The 27,234-nt window shown below is 47.2% G+C and overlaps 2 protein-coding genes across 2 annotated transcripts in view; one reads left to right on the top strand and one right to left on the bottom strand.

Annotated features, from left to right (window-relative positions):
- Positions 1 to 27,234, bottom strand: part of snd1 (staphylococcal nuclease and tudor domain containing 1) — a 93,958-nt gene that overhangs the window by 44,720 nt on the left and 22,004 nt on the right. Inside the window, exons 12-16 of the mRNA XM_088282266.1 lie at positions 26,269 to 26,369; positions 26,006 to 26,116; positions 25,170 to 25,242; positions 22,782 to 22,923; positions 18,482 to 18,591 (exon numbers count right to left, since the gene is read on the bottom strand). Of these exons, the coding sequence (XP_088138392.1) occupies positions 18,482 to 18,591; positions 22,782 to 22,923; positions 25,170 to 25,242; positions 26,006 to 26,116; positions 26,269 to 26,369 (537 nt within the window). The remainder of the gene's footprint in view (positions 1 to 18,481; positions 18,592 to 22,781; positions 22,924 to 25,169; positions 25,243 to 26,005; positions 26,117 to 26,268; positions 26,370 to 27,234) is intronic.
- On the top strand, positions 1,113 to 6,253 carry lrrc4.1 (leucine rich repeat containing 4.1). The gene has a single exon (XM_088282255.1). It carries the CDS (start codon positions 2,813 to 2,815, stop codon positions 5,660 to 5,662), a length of 2,850 nt encoding a protein of 949 aa, XP_088138381.1. The 5' UTR covers positions 1,113 to 2,812; the 3' UTR covers positions 5,663 to 6,253.

Here is a 27,234-nt window from a genome sequence, read left to right as displayed (position 1 = left end):
ACCCACGGAGCTTCCCGGTTTAATGGACATGGGGCTTGGACAAATCATCGGCGATATAGAGGTGATGGGACAGTAGGGTGCATTTGTTTTAGGCTCCAGTGCCGCAGGGGTCGGAAGGTAAAGCATGTCTCGTTTCCTGATGGTTGAATTCCTGAGCGTGACCTTTTACGGGATTGCAAGCTTTTGCTCCCGTCGCGGGTTCAAGCCCCCGTACGTTGCGGGTACTCAAAGCGCACAAGTGGTGACTGAAACGTGACGTAAACAGGAAGTGATACAGAAAATGACTAATGCTGGGAATTGGGTGTTCAGTAGACCTGAAAGCGTCGAACCCCGTGGCCATTGCCAGTCCAAAAAAAGGTCTCGCTTCATGAGCAAAATTCACAGCTTCAATTATGAGGTACGGGAAATTAAATTAGCTTACACAAATCACTGGCATAGGACGGAAACCCCTTTTTTGGTTTTCGAGATGCATTTTTCCAGCGACACGCAGAATCTGATCCACATCCAAATCGAGGGATAAAAATTCAAAACTTCCTGAGTATATTGGTCCAAGGTAGCTTCGGTTTCACCGCTGATCCAAAAAGGGTGCTTACCCATTTACACCCTGCACTTATGAATAATGACCAGATTTGTATCTCAACCTCATGCATAACCAACCCCGAATACTTGAAAATGGGTTACGACTAGACTCACGAGTGACACCGCGAATGTTGAAGGGTGAATTTGACAGCAAAAAAAAAAAAAAAAGGTGAGGAGGGGGGTTGTAGTTATCCGCATCCGGCACAAGCTCCAGGAGCAGAATGCGTCAGCACTCCATTCATGTTCTCTAGTTTTCCACTACAGAACAAAATGTGAAGGGTGAGACGACATTCTCGACTGGTATGGTTATCGCCACACTTTTTTTTTCCTTCTTCTTTACAAACCCTTAGGCCAGGCGACAAGAGCACATTGAAAATAAAAAGGAGTGCAGCTGGACAACAGCAGCAAACTGGTTTTTCAAGAGGTGCATCTCTAAAAAAGGTCTGAGTGCTTTGAGCTCACCCAACTACCTCAGGACACTGCAGAGCGAGGGAGAGAGAGAGAGAGAGAGAGGGAGAAAGAGAGAGCGAGCGAGAGAGAGCGCAAGATCCAAACTCGCTCACTATCTCTCCTTGAGCTGCTACAACGGATCCGTTCCACATCGACGCTACTGTTAACGTCACGCCTGTAAGCCCTGCTCGCACCCTGCGCTCGCCTCGCCTGCCTTACTGCTCTCTCCCCCGGTCGGACGCCGCGTCGGAGAGGAGGCACTGATCGGCGCCACGAGAGGAGGGGGGTTTCAGAAGAAAAAGAACAAGAACAAGAAAGAAAAAAAACAGGACTGGCAAGCAAGAGGATAAAAGAACAGAGAGAAAAGGAGAACTGCGCACCACCCCTCCTCCTTCTAAACTCAAACCCCCCCCACCCTCGATCAACACCAACACTCCTCTGGGCGCCCCCCCCTTCCTCTCCTACTTCCATCCCCCATCCCGCTCCCCCCCGCTCTGAAGAAATTGACGGATTATTGGGAAGTGCGCGGGAGGCAGGCTGCAGCTGCTGCTGTGTGCGCTTGGCAAGGATGATGCGCGTGCGTCCGCAATTTGCCGCACGGCCGCAGTGTGCGGCAACTTGACGAGAGGGGACGAGCGGATAAGGACGGCGGGAAAAAGTCGCGAGCCGCGCTGAGCCATTGCAACCCCTGCCGAGTGCGCGGCGAAAGAGACAAGTGGGTGAAAGGAAAGAAAGAAAGAAAAAAAATCAAGTGGACACGACGCCACATTGAGGATGGAAAGATAGAAGCGCTGTCGGACTGACCAAGCGACCCAATGATTGACCACTGAAAAGTGGGCACAGGAATATAAAGAGGAGGAAGGAGGAGGAGGGGGGGCTTTTTTTTTTTTTTTTTAACCCCCGGATTGTCAATCTCACCTCCGGAGCGCAGCAAAGAAAAAGCAAAAGAACGCTGGAAAAAAGGGACTGTGGAATTCTCTTTCAACCTTTTTTTTTTGGTCCCGTCTGACTCTCTTGGACAATCGTGTGACACGACCAGTGCTATGGAAACCTGGAGTCGGTGTCTATCGAGGGGATCAACTGTCGGATTCCAAGGACATGCGAGGCAAGAGCAGATGACTGCCAGAAGCCAGCAGTGGAGCACTGCTTCTTTGGGCGCCTGAGTGGATTCCTACGTGCAATCTTTTTTTTTTTATTGTTGTTGTCGTTGCTCAAGACACAAACACTCATCATAAAGGGCCTTCGAATCTCTCTGATTGGATGTATGGATTTACAAAAGGGCTCATCCTGGTTTAGCGGGGCACTTGTTAAAAGGCTTTTGTTGCTGCTCGGGGAAATACGTGCATCTCAAGTGAGTGCCACAGCTCGTTGTGAAAGAGGCTATATATCTCAGTTCAAGGACCTGTAATGTTAACTTGAGGTAGGTGTCGAGTGTTTCAACCCCTCTTTGCATCAGTTTGCAACACGCTACCTTCTCGTCTTTGTAATATGGCTTTCGGTTGCTTAATTTACCATGTCCTTTTCATACATGTTGCAATTCGGTCAGCACCCCCTACCCACTCCCGTCACTCCTGAGCACAGATTATGGGAATACGCTGTTAACTAAAGATAGTCAAAAGTCTCCCTTCTAGTACCAATATGTCCCCTTTCCATCTTCAGTCTCCTAATCCCTTTTGACTCCGTAACACTAAAGTCAATTAGCCATCTCATCTTCCAGTTCCCGAACCCCCCCCCCCTCATACACACCGCCACCACCAGCCCCCCAGATGATGCTGAATTATGAATGTGCCACATCATGAGTCTCCTGGGGAGGGTAGCTGCGCATCGTGCCAGGAAAGCCGCCCTACTCTGTGTAGTGTTTCTGATGGCACGAGCATGGAGCAGCGCCTCCCTGGCCTTAGGGGCGGCGGCCTCTCAAGGACCCCAGGGCTGCCCCCCACAGTGCTCTTGCAGTAATCAGCAGGGGAAGGTGGTGTGCACCCGACGGGGCCTCACTCGCGTGCCCCCGGGCATACCGGCCAACACGCGACACCTCAATCTGATGGAAAACGCCATTGAGGCGGTGCAGGCTGACTCATTCCGCCACCTGCACCACCTTGAGGTGCTCCAACTTGGGCGAAATGCCATTCGGCAGATTGAGGTGGGCGCGTTTAATGGACTGACCAGCCTCAACACGCTAGAGCTGTTTGACAACCGGCTGACGGTGGTACCTAGTGGGGCCTTCGAGTACCTGTCCAAACTAAGAGAACTGTGGTTGAGGAACAACCCCATTGAGAGCATTCCTTCCTACGCCTTTAACCGAGTGCCCTCCCTGATGCGACTGGACCTCGGCGAGTTGCGGAAACTGGAGTACATCTCAGAAGGAGCGTTCGAAGGCCTACAAAATCTCAAGTACCTCAACTTGGGCATGTGCAACATCAGGGGGGACATGCCAAACATGAGTCCCCTGAAGGGCCTGGAGGAGCTGGAGATCTCCGAAAATCACTTCCCCGTGATAAAGCCAAGCTCCTTTAAAGGCCTGAACTCGCTGAAAAAGCTATGGGTGATGAACTCGCAGATAACCGTGATAGAACGCAATGCCTTTGATGATTTGCAGTCACTGGTGGAGCTTAACCTCGCCCATAATAACCTGAGCGCTGTGCCCCACGATTTGTTCTCCCCGCTCAGGTACCTGGTGGAGCTCCATCTCCACCATAATCCTTGGAACTGTGGCTGCGATGCTGTATGGTTAGCACGCTGGCTAAGGGAATACATCCCCACAAACTCGACTTGCTGCGGACGCTGCCACTCTCCGGCCAACATGAGAGGTCGACAGCTCGTGGAGGTGGACCGAGGTGAGGGAGCTGCAACCCAGTGTTCTGCGCCATTTATCGCAGACGCACCAAGGGATTTTAACATCTCGGCTGGGAGAGTCGCTGAGCTTCGCTGTCGCACGGCCCAGATGTCTTCAGTACGCTGGCTCTTACCCAATGGGACTATCCTAACTCATGCCTCCAGTCATCTGAGGATATCTGTACTTAACGATGGCACCTTAAATTTTTCAAACGTCCTGGCTGTTGACACTGGCACATACACCTGCATGGTATCCAATGCAGCCGGCAAGTCCAACGCTTCGGCCTACCTCAACGTGAGCGCGGCCGAGCTCAACACATCCAACTTGAGCTACTTTACAACGGTGACAGTGGAGGTCTTGGGCCCGACCACAGAGATGCCCAAAACCAAGAAGACCACGACGACATCTGCTGCTACTGCGGTGGCTGGCGTCGCGGGAGGAGGACTGGGCCTTGGAACAACCACCACAACTGCCTCGCCGTCAGTCTTTCAGCCAGTGTTCATCTCCACGCCAACTGTCTTGCTGCAAAGCACCGACAGCCCACCGGATGCAGCCAAGCCATCTGCAGTGCCCGGACTCAAAGGGGCAACTGGCAAGCCAGGCAAGTCTGGCCCGAGTCTGGATGAGGTCATGAAAACCACCAAGATCATAATTGGTTGCTTTGTGGCAGTCACGCTAATGGCTGCCGTGATGCTCATTGCCTTTTACAAACTGAGAAAGCGCCACCAGCAAAGGAGTACCGTGGCGGCTGCTCGCACCGTGGAGATCATCCAGGTGGACGAGGAGGACCTTCCACCACCGGCTTCTGCAGCTCAAGAGACAGCGCTGACGCTACCCGAAATTAGAGACCATAATAGCATTCACAAACTGGACTATCTCAGTCACAAGACGAACTACAGCTATAACAAACCCAAGGCCGAATACATACCTCAGCCTGATTTCACCCTTCACAAGCCGAAAGCAGAGTATACGACGTACAAGCCCAACATGGACTTCCATGGCCACAAGTCCGTCCAAGACTACAACACTCGCAAATCTACGCCAGATTTTAGCCTCCACAGACCAAAGCTTGACTACAGCCCCTTCAGACAGGACTACAACACTCACAAATCCAAAGGAGAAAACAGCCCATTCAAACCAGACTTTGGGACTCACCCGAAAGCAAGGTCAGACTACAGCCCTTTCAAATCTGACTACAGTACTCATCCAAGGCAAAAGACTGACTTCAGCCCATTTAAAAGAGATTACAGTACCCAACCAAAATCCAAACATGATTACAGCCCATTAAGGTCGGACTACAACACTCAACAAAAACACAAGGTTGAATACAGCCCATTCAAGCACGACTTTGGGACTCACCCGAGACCTAAACCGGATTACAGTCCATTTAAGCCTGGCTACAGCACTCAGCCGAAACCCAAAACGGACTACAGTGCCCAGAAATGTAAACCTGACAGCAACTACAAACCCAAGGACCCTTATAACGCTTTCAAGACGGACTACAGCCCGCACAAAGCGGACTTCAGCAGCGCCTTTAAATCGGAATTCAGTCCCCACGTCCAGAGACCCAAAATGGATTACAGTCCACACAAGATGGACTACAGCCCCCATAAAATGGACTTCAGCACCATGAAGCCAAAATACAACACCTACAAACCCAGTGGTCACGGGGCCAAATGGACAGAGAATAACGTGGGGAATTCTTTGCCTCGCACCTTGCCCAGCACCATCACAGCAATGGCCGAGCCCTTTGTCATTAAAACTCACACCAAGGAGAAAGTACAGGAGACTCAGATTTAAAAAGGTTTCGATAGCCCACACGTAGGCCCCAGCTATTGCCCACCAAGCCACACCCCTTTTCCTTACCCCACTTAAATCATGCAATAGAATGCACAATGAAAAAAAAGGACAGAAATGACTATTTTGTACAGAGCAGACGCAAAGACTGACAAGTTGTTGTTGTACATGCTTATAAATATATATATATAGATATATATATATATATGGACACGTTGAAACTACCATGAGCTGGTGACAGAGAAACATATATTAAAAAGAAAATGAAACTATTTTCTAACTTGTAACTTCTATTTAAAATATGTTGTTTTAGAAGCTGTCTTGACTTTGACAAATGAGGGTAGTGTTGTTTAAAAAAAAAAAGAAAAAAAAACAAAAAAAAACAAAAGGGGGGGCTGGGCATTCTGTGTGATTTTTACACCGTGCTACAGAGAATGCAGTGATGAGAGGAAATATTTATACAAAAAAAAAAAGTCTTTTCTCTAACAAAAAAAAAGGTCAACATTGATCTTTACAGGTTTATCTTGTAAAAGCACCAAGAATTTGTATCGTGCCAAATGTTCTAAATTCAATAAAAAGATTTTTTTTGTAAGAAACACACAACGTAATATGCTGTAGTTTCCTGTTCTCCTGGTGTATTCCTGTCAAGATCAGCCAATTGCTGTAGATACTGCACCAAGATGCAGTGGTATTGCTTTTAACCCCGTGCGTGCTGAATGACTCAGCCGTGAATCACAGTGCAGGGGTCCGTGGCTACTCACCCCTCCCCAATTACTGCGCTCTTGACATTATAGCTCGGAGCCACGGCGCTATATCATGCTCGTCAACGGATTAATAAAATCCTACATTGAGATAATTAAAGGTGTATGACTGGCAAGAATAACAGAATTGTCCCCCCCCCCCCGCCAATGAAGCAAACCTCTTCCGCGGTGAGGGATTTACGAGCTGATGTAATCGCACGTCAAAGAGTTAAAAAGGTGATAAATTCGGGTGAAATAGCGACTGAAAATGTGAAGACGTCATCCGGCCCGGGAAATATAGATCGTCATTTCACTTTTCATTGCGCTGCCAGCTGTTGTGGGTTCATCAATCAGCATGGTGTGGGTGGGGGTCGGGGGCGTGTGTGTGTGTGAGTGTGGGGGGGGGGGCTTTTAGGGTGACAAATGTGTTGAGGTCTCACCGTTAACTGGGCATTCTTCATTTCTGACACAATCACCCCTCTTTATCATAATGTGGCCACGCAGATTAGCGCTTGACAAAGAGCAATAACATGCAACATATGTGGCAGTCTGTCTTATTTGCTCACAAAACAGAAGGAAGGGTATGCTTGCACGTACGTGTATCCTGATTAACTTTAAAGTGCTTTAACAAAAAAAAAAAAAAAAGGCTTAAAGACAATTAACTCATTTTTTGACGTGTTTAGCCGTCAATGGCAGTAAATGAGTTAAAAGCCACGCCGGCTTTCTTTGATTTTTTTTTCTTCTGCGTGGTGGTAAAAGTTCGGACACCCCTGCTCCTGACAGCGTACTACGGAACGCCTCCGCGTGACACATCTGAAGCCTCGATTGTCAACAAATGTTGCATATCAAGGTCACTCCGAGCAAAAAGGAAGCTTCAAACTGAAACATCAAATCCAAAGAGCTACACGTCAGACTGGCGGTGGTCGGGTATGGAGATGACAAGTTTACATAACCGGACTGACAAGGAATTGCGAGTGTTTGGAGAGGGGGGGTTGGTGGCACACCTGCACACTCTCGCCTGTCTGATTATAACGTGGGAAAAAAAAAAAAAACGCCAGCGTAGTGGTTAGCTTTGGGCGTCTAATGATGTCCCGAGGGAGGGAGAGTGATGTGTGTGTTTGTGTGGCATGGTACTTGAACTCGGGAGTTTGTGTTCTCATCTTGTGTCAGAATGGGGGGGGGGGGACAGGAAGGAACTGGATGTTCCGGCACAGGAAGGCTTGCGGCGGCAGTGGAGGACCGCGCGATAATAACACCGAGGGGGGTCTGCTTTAATACCAAAGGGCTGCGGTTTAATTAGTACCTTGTCAGATGTGAGCTCCACTTCCCACTAATAATTGTCATTGGACTGTGAGGGGGGCGGGGGGGGTGGGGGAGGCTGGCGAGTTTAAGCCCACCGCAGTGCAGCATCCGCTCGCCCCGACAAAAATCACTTACAGTGACATTGACGAAGGCTTTGCTCGCCGTTTCTGGCTTTGTGTTGATGAGTCAGCCAGCGTTTTAAATATTTGAGCGCATTCTGCAAACGCCACGAGATAAAGCCTGTCAGCATTTCACTAGGGGGGGGGATTTTAAAAGCACACACACGCACGCAAACAAAATCATTTTCAAATCTGCCACAAGGCTGACACATGCTGAAATTATTTGCTTGGTTTATGTCCATACATCGGTCTCAAACTGGTTCACGTGACCGAGAATGACAATCAATTGCGTCGGCGCGTTCCGGCTTGCGATAGCGTGACGTTCTTTCATGTGTGTGCTATAAAAGGCCTCTTGTCATGCTCATCAGTCAACGCGGCCGCGGGGTCATCCGTCAGCCAATGGGCTCGGCCGTTACTGAAGGGCACGTCTCCTTGGGAAACGCTTCGCTCCATCTCTCCCTCCTGTTTCCTTTTTTTTTTCCTTCCTTCCCTTTATCCCTCCTCCCATACATACCCTGCTCGTCCGGTTTGTTTATGAGCAATCATGAAAGAGGAAGTAAATGGAGGCTGTAGGAAGTTGCAAAAATGGAATCATAGCGATAAAAGATCAAAGAACCAAAAAGGTGATTTATTTAAAAAAAAAAAAAAAAAGAACAGGTGCAGCAAAAGGGAGAGCAGCGGCGCAGGGAAAAAGGAAGCGAGCGGCGCAAATGTGATGCAAGAGTGCCAGCTACAGATGGAACGGGGGATATGAACGCCAGGGCCATGTGGCCACCACGGGAGGAACGACGACGGCGAGGAGGAGGGGGAGGGCGAGCGGCGGATGTGAACTGCTGATACCGGTGATGGACAGGACCACTGGGAGTAGTTAAGGAGAGGCGGGCGCTGGTCGGAGAGAAGACGAGGGTAGGAGGTTGACGGGGTCAGCACAAACGTGACTGCGGGGGACAATTACTGGCAAAATGCACGTGTGCGCACGTGTGGGCTTTCTCTCCAGGTGGGAACGCGGCGGATAAAGACCAGAATTTAAATTTTTTTGCCAAACTATGCAAGTAAGATTAAGTGTAATAACAGCGTAATTACATATTTAAATTAATTTATTTACAAAGTCAGCTTCAAACAAGATTGACCAAACTGTGACGTGTGTAATACTAAAAGGTACTCGAGTACCTACCATGGGGTGCGCAACATTACAAAAGTCTGGTCTGTTATCATTAGGACACATTTATTTTGTTTTGTTGGTTTATGGCTTTGAAAAAAAATCTGCAGGTAGCGAGGGTGCCGAACAGGGTGCGTCGTTTCAAACGTATCGGAAAGCGATCCTAAAACAACAAAACACTAAGAGTAACGGTAAGTGTTATTTAGTGAGACTTCAAATATTAGCATAAGCAGCATTTCAACCGCCTTCTTGCATGTTGCCATGCACGTTCACAAAGCTGATAAGTAAGCAAGCTAGCCAGCGTCCTTCACAATTCGTCAACACGCCGCTCCCGATGACGTCGAACGGCGAGCGCACGTACGCTGTGACTGGCCGGTCTGCTAGCGCAGCGGGCTATTCTGAGCAGGCCTGCGAGCGTGTTGCCTCGTGAGTCAACATGAGTCAGGGCCAGCCAGAGAGTGCGCTTTGGTCCTCGTGTCAAAGCGAGACCGCGGACAGCTTTCAGAATCATTCACGTGGCCGGATACTGTTTCGTACATTTGCATCATTTTGTTGACCGTATAAGGCGCATTTGCCTTCGGGAAGTCAGCTAGCTTAATGCTATCGCTATCACGCAACAAATTGAGTGTTTAACTCATTCACTGCCATTGACGGATATAGAAGTCAAAAAGTAAATTCATGTTACGAGTCAAAACTATTTTTTTTTTTGGGGTGGAAGTTGGAATACCTGGAGAAAAGAATTTTAGGCAGTGGAGGAGAGGAGGGGGACGGGGGGTTTGCCTGTTTTTTTTTTTACGAGCCCGTCCGGCGGGCCGAGGCCGCGCTCGCATCATAAATCACATCCAGGGCGAGAGGGAGAGAGCGGCAAATGGGGCATATGTGAGGAAGAGAGGCGGTAACCACTGATTAAGACACAAAGACATAAGCACGGCGGAGGGGGAAGAAAGTTATTGGCTGTAAACTTCGCAGCATTTCTTTTTTATATTTACGGCGCAATAGAAATCATAATCACGGGGCTAAAAATACAACTCAGTGGACGGGAGCAGCCTCGGATTATTGAAGTCATTTTTGTGCTACTAAAAAAAAAAGAGAGAGAGGAAAACTTTGAGCTCAGACAAGGGTGTTCAACTTTTAGCCTTTACCTTTGGTCAGTAACAAAGGAATGTGTTTGCGTGGGGGGGGGAATAAGGAGATTGGTTTTCCGTCAAGTAAGCCACCAGAGTTCTAGACGACTGTTCTGGGGGGATTTCATCTTTTTCTCAGAGAGGAATAAATGTCTGGCTGCAGACATTTGGGGGATTGAGCAGGGGTGGAATTGAGGTGATAAAATGGCTCCCTGCATTGCTGCAGACATGGAAGAAAAGGCAGCCGAGGACCAAATACAGAAAAACGAGGCAAGGAAAAGAATTGACAGAGCCAAATATTTATGATTTTCTACGCCGGCTGGGCCAAACAACTCGAGGGCAAAAAAAAAAAAAAAAGTGGGAGAGAAATACTGACACTTTGTCAAGCTTGTAATTGTCGCAGACTTAAAAAGTTGACCGCGCGGCGCCGACGCAGCGCTATGCTGAGCACGCCGCGCGATGAAAGCAATGTCAAGATGAAAGCGGCGACGGGCTGCGTGGATCACTCGCAAATTCTCATGTCGGGGCAGAAAATTATTCAGGCGCTGCGGCAAACGCCGGCATATGTAAATAAGAGCGCATCAAGGCCTCCCGAGACGTCAAATCAATGTTATTTACGATTAAGTAGCATTTGAAGGAAGGTTGGGACAAAGTATTGATCGTACACTGTTGTCTTTTATACATTATTGATACAACTGGAAAGATACATCGATAGTGATGCATCGCATGTGGGTTTTCTTCCCGTCCATTCAATATTGCGCAATCACGGTAACACTTTTGTGGTGTTAACGTCGTATCGTGAGTTACGCTTTCTGCATCGGAAATAACGGACATGACGCGCCTTCGGAACAGACAGACGGGACGACGCTCAAAAAAGAAAAAAAAGTTTCATCAGGAAAAAACCTCAAAGGAAGTTTTGCATCAAAGAGGCAGCAAGGGGTGAACGAGGAATAAAAAAAAAAAAAAAAAATGAAACAACGAAGAGTTGTTAGATGTCTTAAAGCCGATATGGGAGGAAAGACTAAAAGCAAAGGGAGGGAGGGAATCAATTAAATTTCTTAAGACCGTGGAAGTAATCCACAAAGATCCGGGCAAAATGGTGAGCTTTGTTTCAGGAAATAATTCATTACGTTTTTCGAGGTGATGCATTTCGATAAATAGAAACCCAAGAGTAGCAAAATCGTGAACCCGAGAACTTTTCAAGCAATCTATACAGTAAATATGCACGTTTGTAAAAGCGCCAACGATTTTTTTGTGCAAGTAAGCATTGCATGACTCTCAGTAAAAAAAAAAAAAAAAATTTACAGCGAATCCCGAAATGACCCTTTAACGCAGCCCCTAATGCCGTGTTCTGTCTGAAGCGAGCCGCGGCCCTTTTCCGAGTATAAAAGCCCACATTCTTTGAACGAGCCAATTTTCCTGAAGGGACAAGCGATCCGTCGGGGCGAGCCGGCACGGAGCAGATGATTTTATAAAGACGTCGACACGGAAAGCCCAATGAACGGTTGAGGAGGTGGGGTTGGAAGGGGGGGTGTGGGGGGTTGCGAAGAGTAGACTTGGCAAGCGTGCGGCCTCCCACTCGCTTGGCAGCGCAGGCACAAACTGTTTGCTCACAGCGGTACATGCGTCCATTAGCATTGTTCCAGGAGATAATAACTTGCTGTGCGCGCTTTGAGTGTCACTTCTCCGCCAAATGTGGCGAAACCGGCGGCGAGGTGCAAGGTGCCAGACGAACGAACGCCGTGGGAAATGGACGCAGGTGAGTGGGGATGCAAATAATAAGCCAATTTATTAGCTGAAGGTTTGCAGTTTAATTTACATGTCAAATATGATTACTGACCGTTTTTAGCATGTCATTCGGTGGCGTTCCGTGTTATTTTAATTTGAAAAACTTTTGGGGTAATTGTTTTATAAGAGCTGAAATATTTTCATTTAACTCATTTACTGCCATTGACGGCTAAAGACGTCAAAAATCATTTTTTTTTTATCAAAAACGTGCTAATAGCATATTGCTAGCCTTGTTACACTATTTAACCCTTCTCAAATATTTTCATTTAACTAATTTACTGCCATTGACGGCTAAAGACGTCAAAAATCTTTTTTTTTTTTTTTTAACAAAAACATGCTGATAGCATATTGCTAGCCTTGTGACACTTTTTATCCCTTGCCTCATACGAAGTGTGAATATTCCGGACCCCCCCCCCCCCCCAAAAAAAAAATGTAAATACTACGCAACCCTACTCTGTCACTTTTTTGTCCAAATTAGCAATATGAAGAGTGAGTTTGCCAAACGACTTGACGGCTAGGAGGCATCTTGGAAGAACGTATCAAGCCGGCAAAACCTTGGCTGCAGTTGAATCGAACGGCTCGGCCAGATGTTCCGAATTTCACCGTAACGTCGGAAGCAAATGAGTCCGGATTCGACAAACAGTTGATTGATGAAAGCAAATGCAGAACTTTGCAGCAGACCGAAGCAAACGCTCAGGCTTTGAAGAGATTTGAGCTGGCGACCAAAGCCTTTCAAGAAAGCCACGGTGCCCCTGCCAACGTTTCATGGCACCTCCCATGCACTGAGCCAGCCGAGGGGGGTTTTCAACAACAGCAAAAAAAAAAATTCTATAGCGCACATCTCTCCAGTCCGTCGCCCACTGCTGCCATTATCATTATCTGAATTCAAAAGCTCGCAGCCCAATCCCCTGATGTTTTTTTTTCTTTTTTTGTTTATTCCGAAAAAGATTTTGCCAGACTTGGAAAACTCCTGTGGGAAAACACAGCGGAAGAAAGGTTGGGAGGTGGTGGGTGAGGTTGCGGCATGAGGACGGAGATTTGCTGATCGCTGACACAGGCGCTGAGATAGCCGCCACGTCTTGTAAAGAAATGGAAGGAGATGCTGAGATGGGCGCAGGATTGAGGACGGATGCTGGGCTAAGCTGGTCAAGGATTACCGCCTTTAAAATCTTTCCTCGTGGCAGACTTCCATTTTTATTTATTCTTATCTGTCAAGCCGGCAGGAGCGAAGAGATAATAAAATATATGAAAACATGCGCGAGAAAGGGTTAGAAATGGAAGACATAATGGGGGTGGCGGGTCGGGGAGGGGGGGTGGGGCGTCTCGTCAACAGGGGCCGGATGCTGATAAGCAAGAAAATAAAGGCCTGGCATTTAATATTGAAAAACGGACAAGCTGTTTTCACAAGATATTCAGTAAGCGTTTTTTTTTGCATTTCTACAAATCAAAACTGTAAAGTACAAAAAAAATAAAACGGATGTGTTGCATGAACTACAGCTAAAACCATCTTAGATCAAATTGTGTTGAGCGTCCAAACTTTTTTTCCAGAGAGACAAATGCAGAAAAAAGTGAAGTGAGAGAGAAGTCACGTCAACTTATGATTATGAAAGATACGATTTATCACGACTTGTTTGAGCAACAAGCGCTATGACAAATTACAAGCGAGTTTATTGGCCGTAAAAAAATAGAATTGGTCCAAATGTTAGTTGACGACAACTATATTCAGTTAACCCGAAACTGGGTAAAAAAAATAAAATAAATAAAAAACAATAATAATAAGAAGAAAATAAAAAATAAAAAAATTGGTTGATTGGACGCACAGCTGCGCGACTTAAATTATTTCTTTAATGCAGATAAACAATTGAAGCATGATAGAGGCTCCCAAAAATTATTTTGCATGAAATATTTATTTATTCAATATCGCAGAAATGGAGAAATAATCTACCAATCCACCGGACCCTCCCACCCGCCTAGCGGACCTTTCTAGCGAGCTCCGCGACCTTTCTGTCCATCTATCGCCCAACCGAGCCGTGCATGACATGTCTCAATGGTCTTCGATACACTTCACACTTCATACAAATTCCACGTTCAACGGTCCCTTTCTTTCGAAAGGCCATTATTCCGTCAAAGTGCGATTCAATAAGTCCAATTTTACCGACAATGGCGGGGGAGTCAAATAAGGCGAAAGAACTACAGGGGGGGGGAGAAAAAAAAAAAAAGTTTAATACCACAAGTGACCTGGCGAAAGAAGTATAGTGGCATCAGCGTTATTATTCCGGTGCCCTAATTGACGGCAAAGAGGACTGCAGTGCCCTTCAGGTAGGAGGGAAAAGGGCTGAGAGGATTCGTCTGGTCCCCAGGCGCCGAGCGACCGCGTCTTTGAACTGTTTGCAGAGTGTATGTTTATCAAGAGTGGCTGGCCAAGTTGCCATTCCATCACACACACACGCCCACGCACGCATATGCGAGCGCGCACACACTTGACGGGCAAGGTCGTCCTCGTAAACGAGTCGGGGCAATAAAGCGGTAAGCAGGTTTCTCCCTTCGCTCTCATCTCGCCATCTCTATTCAGGCCCATCCATCTCTGCGCCGGCGTAATGGCATGAAAGCAGTTATGTGGGTCGCCCTATTCGCACCTCCGGGCTATAACTCACCATTTTCAAGGGTTAGCGCTGTGCACGCGCTGCCTCCCTCGCCTGATGCGCGATTGCAAAACCAAAAAAAAAAAAAAAAAACAAGATAAGACCATCTCCGGCGGGAATCAGATGGTCAGTCCCGTTCGCCGTAAAAGCTATTTATGTTCATAAAAGCGCTTTAATATTTCCTCTGTTCCAATATTTTTTGGGGGGATTTTATTTTAAAAGGCCGTTATCTCAGGATACATGGAATAAATCTCATGGCAGAGGAACATTTTTCATTTGTCGGGGGATGACCAGGACTCAACAGCGGGTGGAATGATGAATGGCTCATAAAGCAACAACAACAACAAATAGGATTCAACAAAAGATTAACCATACGGGCTGTAATTAATCTAGCCGAGAGATTTTTACAGAGTAAAACCGGGCCTTTAAACGGCCAAGTAAAGCTTTACATACTGTCCGAACCGGTCGAGCTGTTGATCCACTTTTATGAACGTTCGTCTCCGCGGCCAGAAAGCATCTGTAATCTATGATATGAGGCTGTCGGCAGTCAGGCGCTGATGGTTTGTTTAACTACAGAGTGTGGGGTGGAAAAAGGGACCCAAGGGGGCCGCTCACTGACCCCCCCCCCCTCAACCACCGCCGCCCGTCTGTCTGTCTCGTATCACTGGGCACGAAACCACGGCACACATTATGCAGCATCTTCCTCGGATGCACATTTCGCATGCTGATGGGGAGCGTACGACGACGACGACGATGGGGGGGGGGTGAAAAACACAAGTACCTGCGGGAAAGGTCGTTACGATGAAAGAGACACGGCCAGCACCTGCCTCGATGCGGTAGTCGCATCATCGGCCTTGCGCCAAAATAATTCCGGGCGGGATTGGAAATCAATGCAAGCGCACGGACGCTGCGGCGGAGGCTGTTGCCCCCCCCCCCCCCTCCTCCCCCCCGAGAGGCAAAATAAAAGACATAAAAGAGGTTTGAATGTATGGAGGACTCACGGGGGGGGATGCTAAGTGAATTGATTCTTCTTACACTGCGATTGCGAACGCAGACTCTAAATAAACTTGATGAAGAGGTCAATTAAGATGGGGAAAATCCTGCTGATTTTACTGGAAGTTCAAGAAAGTTACTTAGAAGAAGCCACCATCGGGTCGTTCAGGAAATCTTCCAGCCCGATCTATTGCTGGTCTGAGGCTACCTCAGCAGGCTTCCACTTCCAGATGCCCGGAGCTGACAATTTGCATCAAAACACAGGTGTGCACAAGCATCCCATAATTACACCGCTCACATCCAACCGAATTTCACATTCGCAATTTTGTCAGTACCGTTAAAAAAAAAAAAAAAAAAAGGAAAATGAGTAGGTGGTATCTGTAAGGCCGCCCGGGGTGGAAACTGTGCCAAACAAATCACACGAGTGACTCGCTGAGGCCTGATGGGACAAGCTGATAGCCGCAACAACAACAGATAATGAGGCCATTGCCGATTTTGGACGGAAGGGGGGTAATCGGGCGGAAAATCACCCCGATTACGGCGGTCAAGAATGCTGCTGCCGTGTGCTGGATTTGTTGCAAAAATGTGTGCAGAGATTTTAAGCGACAAGGGTTGAGGGGTCGTTGAACAAGATTGTCAAGACTTCAAAGGTAGGGGGCGTGGCGGCGTTGCGTAACATTATGAAATAACGGCGCCAAATTGGCAGGATCTCGTCGTGGGTGCCAACATCGTCGGCCTCGCAGACGTCGCCGTCTCGACTCATTAAAAATGCAGCACGCTGCATTGGGAATCGTTTTAAGGCCGCCTCGTCGGCTTCCGCTTTTTTTTTAATTTTTTTTATGAAGGCAACGGGACATGAGCGATTGTGTCCCATCTCGAGCTGACTCATCCTGAAGAAAACGCTTTCCAAAAAAAAAAAACGTCTCCCCTTCTGACGTTAGGTTTTCAAGTCGCAACCCAGGAGCGTTGAAAATAAAATCGACAAAGGCTCACAGTTTGCCGGCGAGAGGGGAGGGAAAGTGAGAGGAATTAAACAAGATGGAAGAAAAAGCAAAAGAGAACGTCGGGGGAGTGATGCGATTACACGGACAATGTTTGTGCCGAGCCAACTCACGCTGGGAAAACTCCCGCAAAGCAACATAACACACAGCGAGAGCGGCAAAAAGGTACGAGGTGAGGGATTACCGAAGAGCAAAAGGAGGGATCAGAAGGTGAGAGGAACTCTTTGGCAACGGAAAACGAGGCCGTTTCTGTTTTCTTGTTATCAGCTTTATCGGGAGGGGAATCGGGATCACGCCTCCACGCAAACAAAAATCGGTAAATTGCAGGGTCGTCGCGAGATCCAAAACCCGCAAACAGAACCTGTTCATCGAATCAACAAAAGTCCTTGATTGGTTGAAGCTTTAATGTCATGCGAAACTCACGCAATCAAGCGCCATTCAGAAATTAATCTTTGCGCAGTAATCGGCATTCGTACTCGAGTACCGCGGCGAGTCGAGGGCACGGAACTTTTCTTCCTCGGCATCATATTTATTTCATGCGATGGCAAAGACTTTTTCACCGGGCCCTCATTAGCCGTGCCTTCTGCCCTTCCTCTCACCTCTGCACGTGCCGTCGCGCTGGCGTTTCCTTTTCCGCCTTTGAGGATCTTTTAAAGCCGAGACGCGAGTACGAGTGGGCGGAAGCTTCTTCTATTTTGGTCAGCTGATCTGTCAAAACCCGTTTCATCGTGGAAACAAACGACGACGTGCACGCTTCCGGGCTGTTTTACCGCTCGGGGGCCTGAAGCGGGGCCGTCGCCCTCGTTTCTGAAACGGCAGCCATCTTGTTGAATTGAAATGCTGCTGTCCGCGGTTGCCAAACAACTAAACAACCAAGCACTCGTTTTGAACTTAAATGTTAACACGGGGGGAGTAGGAGGATGGCGTAGGGGAATTGGGGCGGGGCTAAACCCCCCCCCAAATAAATCCGTGCTCCTCTTCGAATAGAAAGCAGGAGTTAGCGCGTTAGAATTACAAACACGACCTATGTGTCCGTCTGTCACATAGAAACTCCGCGTGGACTCGCGAGGGGTTTGCATAACCGTCGAGGCAACAAGGCTTTCTTTATCAACCTGCCCCCCCCCCAAAAAAAAACGCTTTCTATTACAATTAAACACCAAAGGACACGAGTGTCAGCCACCCGACACAAAAAGGCCCTTTAAAAGCCGAGATAGCGATGAAGAATGTGTGTGTGCGAGTGTGTGTGTGTGTGTGGCCTGGGTAAGTAAGCGGTGGCGGGATTATAGCGAGCTCCCCAATCGTGGCTTTGGCCCATTCGTCGCTTCCTACGAAAAAGCCATTAGCATGTGAATGAACGGGCGCACAGCGGATGGAGTTTCCGAAAGCCCGAACGCACTGAAGCGCAACCAGGTGAGCTGAGAACACACTCGAAGGGAATTTCAGCCGAGAAAAGGTTGCCGCTCATTGCCATTTTCTTGAAGGTCGGACACGTCAGGCTTTTAAGTGGCTGGAAGATTCGGCCGAACTTCTTTTGTTGATCCATTTTTCCATTTGTTTCGCTTAAATAAACTCAGTTGGTGTTTACTGTGTGCGCCGTTATTGGCGACACGCGTAGATTTTATTGCCGCTGTTCATGTTTTTATGCACGAGCGGTTCGTTTTTCTATTTTCAAATCGATAAGCCCGTGATTATAAAGTGGGTTAAACCTCAGTCGTTTGCTCGTTTTTTGAAATACGCCACTCCGCTAAATTGGATTTTTGACATGGTGGCGTGCACAACAAAACAAGAGTAGACCACTTTTTTTTTTTTCCTCGCAGCCCCAAGTCCAAGTGGGGCCTCGCCGCAGTAATAAAAGTAAAATAGACATTGGTCACACATCATTGCACCAAAATGCACTCTCAGACAGAATGGCGGGTTTTAGCACCAACGTGTGGAAGGCGCGAGGGGGGCTTACCTCTCTTTGCATCACCAGCTCTTTGGTGAACAGCATGGCCTCGTCGCTGAAAGGCTCCGCCACCTGCATGCCGCCGGGGGTGTTCCTGGAACTGCGCGGACACTCGATACCTGGGTCACACACACAACAAAAACGTGGTTGGAGTCAAAACGCTCACTGTGGATTTCAAATTTCGCTGACGGACGACAATGTATCCGGGCCGAGAGGAAGCGTGTACCTACAAACTCTGAAATAATCATGACACAAGATCGCGTTCCTAAGTCTCACGATTCTTGAATTAATCATCGCCAGCAAGCACTTTGCGTCGTAGCGGAATCGGCGGCAAGATGACTTTGCGTCGTCACCGCAGTGAACTCGATAAAATGACGCTCGGTTACTAGAAAGGTTCTTCCGACGGGAGTGCAGAAAGACACGGCGGGGCGGCGCTTTGTTGTGTTTGTTTGGATCAGTGTCAAAATGAGTCACGATATCGATCTGTAACGGAATATTTGGCCTTTCCCAACGTCTCTTCAAATTTTCAAATTTTAGGCTTGTCATTGGCTCGGATGGGAGTGTTTTCAACTTCACAGAATGTCTAGCTCAATATTCCCTTTTCTGATTCAAAGTCTTTTTTTTTTTGTGAAAGCCCGCCAGGCCCACGATGCGCCACCGGTTATGTAATTAACAAGACGGGGGGGCCCACGGCGGGCAGCCAAAACCCACGGGATGCGACAACTTTATGGAGTTTGCCAACTTCACTGCCCTGTTCCTTTTTTTTTTTTGTTAACTCATTTAATCCCTCAAATTTTCACTAGAGGAAACCCCTCAATTCCAGGGTTTTTCTGGATTTTGACTGATTTTGCGATGGCAACAGAATAATGTGTTCTAATGCTATAAAAAGAAAAAAAAAAGAAAATGCTAAGACGTATAAATACGTCTTTGGGAGGCAGGGACTACATTTTTGAAAACCTATGTGTATGTCTTATGGATTGAATGGGTTAATAGCATAACAGTACACGAAGCACCCACCCATGCTAGTACAACTTGGGAGGCCACGATTCAGATACGGGGAGGGGGTGACCCAAATATTTATGTTTCCCTCCTATCATTTTTTTCTTCTACGTATGTCACGAAGCAACGCAAGCTCCTCCCTCACAGAACACCGGTCGCCTTGGTGCCGGTGATTACATAACTCCCACCTGTCACGGAGAAGAACATCTGGCTCAGATTGCAGCTGATTCATCTTTAAGTGACCCCCCCCAGAGAAACAAGACCTAGCGACACACGCACGCACGCACACACACACTAGCCAGCCGTACTTGTCAATCCACATTGCGGCGCATCAATCATCAAATGTGGTCAGGGAGGACATTAGGAGTGGCAACTTAATACCTTCAACCGCTTCTCCCAAAACAATAACGATAAACGGCGAGCACATATCGATAAGCCGCAATACGCAGACACTCGCCACAGAACTATCTTGTTTGGGACGTGCCGCGAGCTGATGGGATGCAATTAGCGCGGCGGAGGCGCGACGGTAAGGCACTGGAAATATCTTTGCATAATAAGGCTTCCAGTTCATGCAAGTCAAGGAAGGGGGAGCAGAAGAATGTCCATCGAATTGAAGCAAAAATGCGAGGTAAATAAAAAAATATTATTTATGGAATTCCCATTAATTTGGGGATGATTGGAAAGACGTAAACACTGTAAACAGTTTAAGCAACTTCATCTAGATTTTTCTATTTCGGTAAACGTTTGAATTATGTAGTAAATGGACAAAATCGGCAAACTGCTAAAGTGACCCAAGACAAAATTTAGGAGTCACAAAAGCAAAATGATACGAAACTGGCACCTCCACAGCAAAATGCCAGACTTCCTGTTTTTCAGACAAGTGTTCCTGAGACTTTTTTTGTAGCTCTACCCATGATGGGCACGTTTAGCAAATGTCATGTTGCTAAAAAAAAAATATATATATATTATGATTTTTTTTTATTTGTAATTATTATTACAATTATTAGACTTAAGAATCACGACAACAAAGGATTTGTTCAACCCCAATCAAATTAGTCAACAAGCGTTTGATATTCCAGACTTTCTGTGTGGTGGTTTTAAATGCAGCTCATAAAAAAAAAAATAAAAAAAAAGCCAAACGTCTCTAAGCGGCATGCTGTGCGATGACGTCTTGCTGATGCAGTAAATCCTGGCGTCCCGACTGACGGTTGTCTCATCCTTTTTGACAGATTGCTGCTCGACATAGCTTTCAAAGCGACCTTCACCTGCCGCAGCCTCGAACAAAATAAAAAAAATAAATAAATAAAAAATACCCAGTGAAAGTTTCAGGGGGCCTTCATACCTGACGTACTTGGGCACGTCAGTTGTGCTTCTCTGAACCGCAGCAGGCTTTGCTTTTATCTTTTATCTGCCGGCCTGTCCTCTCTGCTTCAGAGGTTCACCTTTTCCCTTTCATCGAGGCTCGGAAATTGGCCCTTCCTGTGCGAATAGCCTCCTCGCCCCCCCCCATCCACTCCCGGACCCTCAGAACTTTCCGGAGTCTTTCAATGGATAGCGGAGAAGAAAACAAGCTAAGGTTGATTTGGAAGTTGCCTTCAACTCAAGTTTCAGACGATAGGACCCTTTGAGGCTCCTCTGTTCGAGGGGGGGGGGCGTTTTTGGTGTTAAATGAGTATAACAAAGTTAGCGCCTTCAAAGACGAGTCAACACTGATCAGTAATAGATCCCCGCGTCGCTTCGAAAACCTCCCACGACATTGTTAAAGAATCTAAAAAAAAAAACACTGAATGGAACACGGCAAATGAAAAAAATAAATAAATAACTAAAAGACTAATGTAGACCTGTTATGACAGCAGCCTGCTGTGAAATACATCTAAATTACGCCGAAACTTCAAAGTGATGAAGGAAGGGTTGCAAGTTGACATTTAGCCTTAAAAATAAATGAACGGGGCACTAATGGCTGCGCGCAGAGGTATCAAGACGCTAATAGGAATGGAAGCTATAAATAAACAGAAGCGGAAAGCGCTTCGTTCGTAGCGCTCTGGGCTAATCGGCGCTAATGTGTATATTAAAGACAATGCGCGTTGTCTCGTTTCTTCAATCGACTTTCGAGCCCCAACAGGTTTCTTGCCATTTTGCTCAGAACCTTTGCTTTGATATCAAATGCAAAGTAGGCGTGTACGCTAAGCAGTCATATTAGCAGAAGATGTCAAATGATCCTCGCGTGACAATTTCTTATTGGCGAGGGTCTTGCCATTTTGTCGCGCGGCAGCCAGCGCGACAAAATGTAATTAAAAAACTATCAGCGCCTCGCTAAGACAATCAGTAGCAAATGACAAAAGTAATTAATACATCCGCCACGCAGTCACGCGCAATTAGGCCAAGCGGCGATGTTTGTCCGGAAATGGGCGGCGTTTCGTCGAGTGGAAATTTGATGGCGATAACCATAAAGCGTCATCATCGGCGACGATAGACGGTCTTGATTGCAAAGTGTCAAGGCGGCGAGTGGACTCGTTATCCGCCGTCGGCGTTTCACCCTTTCGGCAGCCTGCCCTCGACTTCGCACCGTTCGCCGAGCACAGCGGTGTGCACCGATGGCTGTGAAAGGTCAAAAGATGGAGCTCGTACATCCAGAGGACAGTGGCTGTAATTGGGTACATTTTCAACACGTCCTCCGATTCACCTTTTTTTTTTTTTTTTTAACGCTCGGTTTTGCTATGCCGTGTGCGTCATTCATTCCCCCAAATCAACGCGCGTTCATCCGACGGGGCTCAACAGATGGCAATAATCGGTGTAACTTCCTGGGAAAAATTTGAATTTCAAAATAAAAGTAGAATAAGAGTTTTGGTTTTTCTGACAAGTTAGCTTCATCGACCCGAAATGAGCAAAATGACGCAAAAATAGTCGCTTCAAGGCAAAATAGCAAACTTCCCGCGCAATTTTGGGCATGTGTTGCCTAGCAACGCCAATGAAGCTCAGATCAAAGTGTTGAATTTCCTAAAAACAAACAAAAATAATTCTGTGGGGGAATTACAGAGACAATTTCCAATCAAACCAACAAAAATTACATAAAATGGCTCACTTCAAAGGACTTTTTGTGTTAGAACACCTGAGACTTTTTTTTTTTATGAGAGTTTACTCATGCCCGCCAAAAATCATGTAGCTATAATGAAACGGCTTTAGGGGGATGAATTCTTCTCCTCCTCAAAAACAAAAAAAACACAAACACGCAGCTTGAGGCGCGTTGCCTCGAATGATAAGTCTCGCGCGTTCATACGTTGCCACTCGGTGTGTTTGTGAGCGTACGCACCGGCGAGCAGGAAGGTGATGAGGCAGGTCTCTTTGGGCATGTACAGCTTGAGGCGGGAACCGCTGAAGACGTACTCGACCACCGCCTCCGAGCGTCCGGCACGCTGCAGGAAGGGCAGGAACTGCTTGGCTTTCTGCGTCTCCTGGCGGACGAGAGCTTGAGATGAAGAATAATTCCGTTGGTTTGTGGAGGTGACGCAAGGTGGAACCAATACTGGATTTAAAGTCATTTTAGCAACAAATAAACAAAGCAAAAGCTGTCTGGCAGAAGTAATAAATGTTTTTAAATCAAAGTTTTTCAACTTTTTATCAAAAGCAACCGAAATAGACGAGACAGACGGCATTTGGCAACGACGGGGGATGTGCAAGATGCTTTTTTTTTTTTTTTTTTTTTGTTCCCCCAGACATCTTTAAATCTTAGTCAGGCCTAATGAAGTCGACTTCTCAGTGACACGTCTGGAAGCTCATGCAATCCAAAGTAATTCCCAATCCTGCTTCTATCTCAGTCTGCAAAAGCGACTCACATGCTTTCCCCCCCCCCCCTTTGGAACGCTCCGGCCCAAATTAAACACATAGGGGGGGAGGGGGGTGGAGTCATGCGTATTCATGCAGGGCAGGCGAGAGGGGCTAGGAATGATAAACGCTAAAAAACAATTTAGTATGTGCCGACTGCAGGCAACAAGCATGCAGGCACAACAGACCAGTGAGTCACAGCCCGGTGGACTCGCTTTTTTTTTCTGTGCGTGTGTTTATGGACGCTGTGGAGTGGCCAAGGGAGTGGGAGCAAAGGCTGCGAGGTATGGATGATGGAGTTCAAACAAGGAAGCCCAAAAAAAAAAATTCGGTTTCATGTTGAGAGGATGCAAGTTGGAGCTTCCAAAAAAATTAATAAATAACTAAATAAAAAAAAATAAAAACACCACGTCGAAATCGAGATGCACTGTACCCAGCTGGGTCCCGCTTTTTTTTTTTCTTCTCATTACCGTGTTGTGATGTCATGCAATAGCTACTGCAACTAGCGCAATCCCACCGAGAAACACTACTCAGGTCGGGCTGCGGCGTTCCCGCGGCGAAGGAGGCACAAGAGCCCCCCCTGCGCCTGAACTGCACCCACTGCCGTCCAAAGTAGCCGCTCGAGTGGGAGCCGAGCGATGTGAGCGCTCTCTTCTCCACGCCGACACAATCGCTGCGGCGCGTGGGCGGGGACGCGGCCTCGCTCGCCACATGATAGGGATGATCATTACGCAACCTTTAGGAGGTACGAGGTGAGTCAAGTGCTTCATCCACTCGGCTGAGTCTCACACGTTTGCCGTGCACAAAAAGCATGCTGGCTCTATTTGCGGACGCCGCCCACGCCACGTACATAATCTCGAAACTGACGTATGGGGAGAGCGAGTATTTCTGTGCGCGTGGGCGTGTAGGGATGCAAAGAAGGGAAAGGGGACGCGGACCCGTTGCAATTTTTGTCCTTTGATTAAGCTACTCGTTAACATTAAAATAAATTCATATAACACGTAAATTAAATAATTCAATAAAAATATGGAAATTGATTTGTTTTTCGAGTAAACTGACTTACTAACTGGCTTATGGAACAAATTGGACTCTTAAGTCAAGGTACCTCCCGTATATTGCTTTGGTGTTCCATTATTAAAGCTAATTAATTATTGAGCAGCGGCTACACCGCCGGCCGCAATTACTCTAGGCACAGCGACCTAGCGCCGCGGATGAGGCGGCAATCTTCTCGCACCGTCAGCATCTCGTGTCATTTGCAATGCACTCCCAGTTTAAATGGAATAAATACGACAAAAAAAAAAAAAAACACAACTGAAGTAACCAAACTTGCCCCCCCTAAAAAAAAGACAAGAGCCTAATTATTTTGCCCAAATGTCTGTGGAGTGTCCGCGAGTGCGATGTACAAGCACGCACAAGTGACAGAGACGATGAGGCGCTAATGTTCCCAAAGTTCAATTTCGACTCTTCGGCGGCCTGGACTATTAAAGTGGTTCATTAAAATGTATAAGGGTTCGCTTCGGCGACACGTGTCGTGGTATAATGGCCACTCCAGTAACTGTGAATTTTAATAAAGAGGGAAAGGTTTGGAGTAGTTGTGGGGGACTTTTTTCGTAGATGTGGCATATGTTATGATTGGAAGAAGAAACAACGGGGCGGCGGATTTACTTGCTCCCATTAGAGGTAAGACGAACCCGAGCCAAAAGTGACGGACCTAAATTGTAGCGTGTAAGAAAATAAGCAATCTGTAGTTTCGAACAAAAAAGGCTGACTCAAACGATATCTGGATCTTGAATTTCAATCTTGAGGCGACATAATGCTGCATGGCCATTTTCTTTTTTGGGACACAATCCCCGCAAACTTTTTCAGAAAGACCTACCCCGGAGATATCGGCCACTCTGTGAATGGGAACCTCCTTCTTGCTGTGCAGCCCCTTCCCGTTCTTGATGGCCCTGCAATCAAAGCAGCAAAAAAAAAAACATGAAGCCAACAAAGTCACAAGAAAGAGGGCAATGTTCTTAAAACGTGTTTCAGCAACGGAGGCTGATTTTTTTTTTTTAAACGGGGGCTCAGTTTGGTGGTGACGGATAAAATTGGCTACGTAGCACGCATAAGGCGCGTTTCATCGGCTGCAGGGAGCGAGGGAAGGAAGGGGAAGGTTCCTTGAAGGCGCTAAAAATACAAGCGAGCCTCAAGACAGAAACCTCTCATCAGCTCTAATAAGACGCCCGCTGGGGGGAGGGCGAGATTGAGGGAGAGCACGAGTGGGAAAAGGGAAGGCCAAAGAAGGACAGAAAGGCAAGGTGTGAGAGAGGAATGGAAGGGAAGTTGCAGCGGCAACAGAGAGAGCGAGCGAGCGAGCGAGCGAGAGAGAGAGACGACTATAAAAGGAAGCTGCATCTGCTCTACCTATAGCCAGATCTTAATCTATGGCACAGTAATAAAGCTCGCACTAAATCTCCTCGCTGCACCTCCATATAATTAGATTCAGAGCAGCTACATAAAGGAAGCCATGAGAGGGTGTGTGTGTGTGTTTCAAAATATACCAAACGTTTCCTGGGGAAACAACAAAAAAAAACTGAGAAGCCACTTTGGGTTGGTGATCGGTGAGGAGGGCGGGGTGCTCGAATCATGAAGGTTAGCGTCATCCGTCATCCTCGCGGTCAAGGCGACATGTTGAGATTGGAAGGATTAGCGACGCCATTTGTTGCTCACCGTGCCTCCGCAGCCAGCAGCTCGTCGTAGTGCGAGGAACGCTGGTCGTCGTCCTGTCGGTACCTGATGACCGTGGCCAGGCCTTTGCTCACCAGAGCCTCTGCGATGTTACTGTGGGCAAGAAAACCCCGTCCAAAAAAAATTTAAAAATTTACAATCTGTCCGCCGTTATGCTGCAACCGATTTGTCGATTCCAATATGCGGATGCCGAGGATCATTCGATAAGCAATCGGTGAGAATCCTGCGGCTCGTGGGTTACTTACATGCCACCGATGGTGACTGTGGCACAGGTGCGCTCCGAGAAGGCCGGCGTGCTTTCGCCCGGGCCGGTGGCCGCTCTGATGTAGTCCACCGTCACGTTGACCTAAAAATACACAAATGAAAAATCCAATTAAAAGTAGCCAAAAGAAGTAACAGTTTGGTTTTGGGTTTCGCTTGTGTGGTCGTGGTCGGGTGGTGGTGGAGGAAGGGGGCGGGGAGGCGGTTCTCAAGGTCACCCCAGTCAGTGTGCATCATGTCAGGCATGAGCGCAGACCTCCCAAGAGGATGATTGCGGGTGTGCGCGGGCACAAGAATACACAGTCCAGAACCAACATGACTCGGCACCGTTGTTCGCCGCAGAACTCCCTGGAGAGCAATTCAAACACCCCGGAGATACGCTTCAGTCACATGACTCGTGCGGAGAGCGGATAAGTTTGGCGCTCACAGAAGGGGGCGAGAGTGGAGTTGAATGGTACACATGATTTATTTATTTTTATTTTTATTTTTTTTGGGGGGGGCCTCAAGAGTCAACCACATCAACGGAAATGCGAGGTGGTTAGCTATTGCGCAATAATTGGTACAGTATATCTAAAGAAAAAAAACAAAAAAAAAACAATGATATTTACATTTTTATAATGTGCATATTAAAGGCGATGTGGCGGTCTCTCTGCATAATTGAGTGAAAACTATTTCAGACGAAGGGCTTCGCTGTTAGCCGACGCCTTGACTTTTATTTGGTTTGACAGTCAAGGAATGATCTTTGGTTCATTTTTCTGAACCTAACGTTCCAAGATTCAATGAGTAGCTTTTTCCAAGGTGCAATCAGACTGATCAAAAGAATCTCATTTCAAGAGTTTTACGGCAACCCGGTGGATTCGTAACGAAGACGTCAATTTGAGACAGTCACGCAGTGATCATCCGGTGTTTATTTTAATTTACGATTATTATTGTTTTGTTTTTTTTTAAAG

The sequence above is a fragment of the Idiotropiscis lumnitzeri genome, chromosome 2 (assembly GCF_059441095.1).
Source record: "Idiotropiscis lumnitzeri isolate Australia: NSW breed Sydney's pygmy pipehorse chromosome 2, RoL_Ilum_1.0, whole genome shotgun sequence".
NCBI classification, from domain to species: Eukaryota; Metazoa; Chordata; class Actinopteri; order Syngnathiformes; family Syngnathidae; genus Idiotropiscis; species Idiotropiscis lumnitzeri.
Note: the sequence above shows the minus strand (reverse complement) of the source record. Positions and strands in the feature narration are given on the sequence as shown.